The 3,835-nt window shown below is 33.8% G+C and overlaps 1 protein-coding gene across 3 annotated transcripts; it reads right to left on the bottom strand.

Annotated features, from left to right (window-relative positions):
* LOC107614258 (50S ribosomal protein L7/L12) lies at positions 1,473–3,829 on the bottom strand. 3 transcript variants are annotated; one of them, XM_016316482.2, is made up of 3 exons: positions 3,694–3,829; positions 3,516–3,595; positions 1,473–2,446 (listed from the first exon to the last, which is right to left on the bottom strand). In XM_016316482.2, the coding sequence occupies exon 3, from the start codon at positions 2,367–2,369 to the stop codon at positions 1,716–1,718; it is 654 nt and encodes a 217-aa protein (XP_016171968.1). In that variant the 5' UTR covers positions 2,370–2,446; positions 3,516–3,595; positions 3,694–3,829; the 3' UTR covers positions 1,473–1,715. The 3 variants fall into 3 exon arrangements, with proteins under 3 accessions (XP_016171968.1, XP_016171969.1, XP_020965228.1); XM_016316483.2 differs by having other exon boundaries at positions 3,516–3,591; XM_021109569.1 differs by having other exon boundaries at positions 3,464–3,820.

The following is a 3,835-nucleotide window of genomic DNA, read 5'->3' as shown; positions in this document are numbered from 1 at the left end:
TGTTGGTCTTGGATTGGTTTTTAAGTTTTTAGTTTTCAGTCTTTCTAATTTTTGTAATTGTAGTTTTTAGTTTTCATCTTGCCTTAAATATTTTTTATTTCTATTTTTTGTTGTTGGAAGCAAACACATTGAATAATTGGCTAGTAAGGCCATCTGTCCAAAACGTGACAATTATGAAAATATTACTTTTATTATAGGTCATTAAATAATTTAAGACTAATTAAACAGTCTTTTTTAAAATCTTAAAAAACCGGACAGCAAGACACTTACCTGTATCAGAAGTATGAGATGCATCATTCGCCTCATCCTACCAGGTGTAGGCTATAACTCACCCAAAATAATACGCGTCAAAATAAAAATACATACTTTGACAAATTAAGGCGAAAGAAACTGAAATGCACAAAAATAAGTCTGTCATGCCTTTTGCCTTCGAGTCTATTTGTAATTTTGTACTCATATCCTGATGCTATGTTAATAAAACTAGAAGTCAAGATTTTTTCCTGAAATTATTTAATAAACCATACGTTACATTAGGTGCACCACTTGTGCACCTCTCCTATTGTTTTCTTTGTCTTGGTCTTTTTAGGATCTAATCTAGCTCCGGTTACCTTTGGTTTTGGTTAAACATTACTTGAAACTTTTGGTGAATCAAAAGAACAGCATATGAAGTTATAGGTTTCTGGTAAAAGCTTTGTACTTTTAGTAATTCCTTTAACATAAATACTATGTTGTTATCATAATGTAGAAAGGAAAAGAAAACTAAGAAAACTCTCATATCTTATGTAAGATATGCTTTAAACTCGCTGCTTTTAATCCTATTTTGTGTCATAAGTTGTAGTGTTCCTATAGGACATTAGACCAATGTGTAAATTCATTACGCTGATCTAAACTTGTAAAATCATATGAATTGAATATATCAACTCCATGCAAGTTGAATTCACAACTTATTCAATGCTAAATGACTAATAAGCTAACAAGGCCTTCCACACTCCATAGATAAAAAATTATAAAGGTAGTTTGCTTGATAGAGCTCTTGCGGTTCCAACAACAACAAAGTCAATAATTGTTTGTCTACCTAACGGATATCTTGAGCAGACCCTGGCCTACATCAATATCATAATTCCTTGAACAAAAAGCTCACTCTCCTTTCACTTGCCTTCATAACCCAATATAAGCTCAGATTCCATGTAATAATGTAAAAATTGTAAATATTAACGCGAGCAAAATTTATACAAATAAACCCTATTCTACCAAGTCTGGTCAGTTACTTTCGTAGATCCTTATGTTATAACTTATAAGGTCCAACCATGAACATAAATGTTGTGGGCGTTCAAACAAATATTTTAGGTGTCCATGGCTTGTAAGGGAATCAAAATTCAGTTGACAGAAACAGGACCAAAGAAAAAAAATAAGATTATTTGAATAAGGCAGTTACTGAATAATGTATCCAATTATCCATGTGAACTCAGAAGTAAGAAAAAGCACTTTTATTGGCCTCCATGTGGATTGCAATGAAGGATAATGTTATATAGAACAACAAATCAAGTTCCAGATTAAGCTACAAAAGATTAGTAAAAATAACAAACCACTAGCAAAATTTGTCGTATCCTAGAACAACAACATGAAATTTTCAAAATTTCAGACAATTTGTCAAAAATAATAAACAATGGAATCAACTTCTTCCCAAGAGAGCAACAACATACATCATGTTACCTTCATTCTATAATAACCTTTGCACCAAGAGCTTTCATTTTCTCTATTATTTGTTCTCCTTCTTCCTTTGAAACACCTTTCTTTATAATAGAGGGTGTTTTCTCCACTAAATCCTTTGCCTCCTTCAAACCTAAATCAGTAAAGCCCCGAACCTCCTTGATGACTTTAATCTTGGAGGCTGCTTCATAGGACTCTAATTTCAATTCGAATACAGTCTTTTCTGGCTTTTTCTCCTCCTCAGCTTCTGCTGGTGCAGCTTTCGTCGCTGTGAGTCCAGCTATATTTGCAGCTCCTGGCTTCAAGAATCCAACAGTAGGCAGCTCCTTCGTCCCCATTTTCTTCATCATAATGTGACCCAGTTCAGCTGCTTCAGCTACCGTAAGAGATGCCATTTCATCAACAAGCCTGAAAACTCTCTCAGATGGAGGGCCACGACGCACCATAGGATCAAATGTTGTGGGATCAAAATCAGCAGGGAGATTTCGTTGGTCAATCTCCACCTCCTCAACTTCCTCTTCCTCCTGTTTCCTTGCAGCTTGACCAAAATTTCTTAATGACACATTTGAGTTACTTGCATTAAGCCCTGCTACATATAAACGATGTTGCCTACATAAAACTTTAGGTAAATAATGCCTTATTCTTAAAAGCGGCTTCATTCTTATCTTTCGCTATCGCTATCACTATTGCCTGGTATGAAACACAGTGATATCCTCTATTCCATTTAGTAAATATCCTGAAAGCAGAACCAAACAGAACCTTTATTTAAAGATTTTCTATAATCACTCATCAAACTGAAAGATATTCTACTTTCATATAGTCTATGATGATTCAAAGCTTTATAATGTTTATCTTTTAAAAAAAAAATTAAAGGAAAAATAAGAGTCAAACTATCAACTAACATGATTAGAAAACTATAAATTCAATTCTGGAATGAAGCAGAATAAAATAGTTGGTTATGCAAAACACAGCACATTGTCTAGAGAACTCGACTAAATTTTAAACAATGATTGTGATTTCGGTTTATACTCTGGAAACCAAGGTTTGAGAACAAAACTTACTGAATTTTAACTATACTTGATTTTGTCTAATGGTTTGAAACCAAAGTTATCTAACTCTAGATTTTATTTAGCTATCATCTAACTCATGAGTTTCGTAAATTTCATAAAACAAAGTTATCCAACTTGGAAGAGTTTATGCGAAATGATTCGATGATAGATAAAAGTAGATAAATAAACTTAATAGCATATATATGATTGATATTGAACAATCAATACGTCTAGCGAAATTGAATATTGAATGAGTTTGTATTGTTACATAGTTATACCCCACTTCGAATTTGTAAAAATTGTAATCATCACTCAAATGTGCCGGTCTAGCCTAATTCAATCAGCAACACAAACGAGTCTCTTTTGAACGGGCACCCCGCGGAAATAGTAGAAAAAAGAAAATATTTTCCCTTCTTTTTATCTTTCTCCATTTACATAGTTGTACCATCTCTTGTTATAGATAAATGGATTATATGTTGCAGGTATAGCAGCATATTTTTCTAAGAGATTTCATGTAACAGGAGCTGAAGTTTCATATGATGAACTACAAAACATTCCAGTTTCCAAATTCAACACAAAACAAGAAACAAAACTAACACATGCCAATCCATTATGTAAATAATATTAATTAAAAAGAACCAACTATACTAAACGATATATGTGTACGAGTGTATATATATATATATAGAGAGAGAGAGAGAGACCAATAGAAGATGGAACAAGTTGAGGAGGCAAACCAAGCGAAACACTACCCACCTCTTTGTTAGATCACGCTGATGGAAGCTGCTACTACTGCTACGGCCGCTGTTGCTGTTGCGGTTGCTAGGTCCATCTATCTGATTATAACGCTAAAAAATAACAGATTCTACCCAACCATAACAACAACAACAATAAGAAGCAGCTCGAATGTTTTAATTACCAAAGAGAGTAGTACCTCATGCTCACATGTGAGAAAGAGCCGGACGGGACAGAAAGGGATGTGACCAAGTTTCAGAACTCACTGATTCTTTCTCTTCCCTTGTTTCTTTTTCTTTTTTCGGTCATGGATTAGGTTTTTTTTTTTTTTCGGAACCTGG

The sequence above is a fragment of the Arachis ipaensis genome, chromosome B08 (assembly GCF_000816755.2).
Source record: "Arachis ipaensis cultivar K30076 chromosome B08, Araip1.1, whole genome shotgun sequence".
Lineage (NCBI taxonomy): Eukaryota > Viridiplantae > Streptophyta > Magnoliopsida > Fabales > Fabaceae > Arachis > Arachis ipaensis.
Note: the sequence above shows the minus strand (reverse complement) of the source record. Positions and strands in the feature narration are given on the sequence as shown.

Excerpts from the sequence above, each read along its gene's own strand:
- LOC107614258 (XM_016316482.2), bottom strand. The coding sequence starts at position 2,369 with ATGAAGCCGCTTTTAAGAATAAGGCATTATTTACCTAAAGTTTTATGT.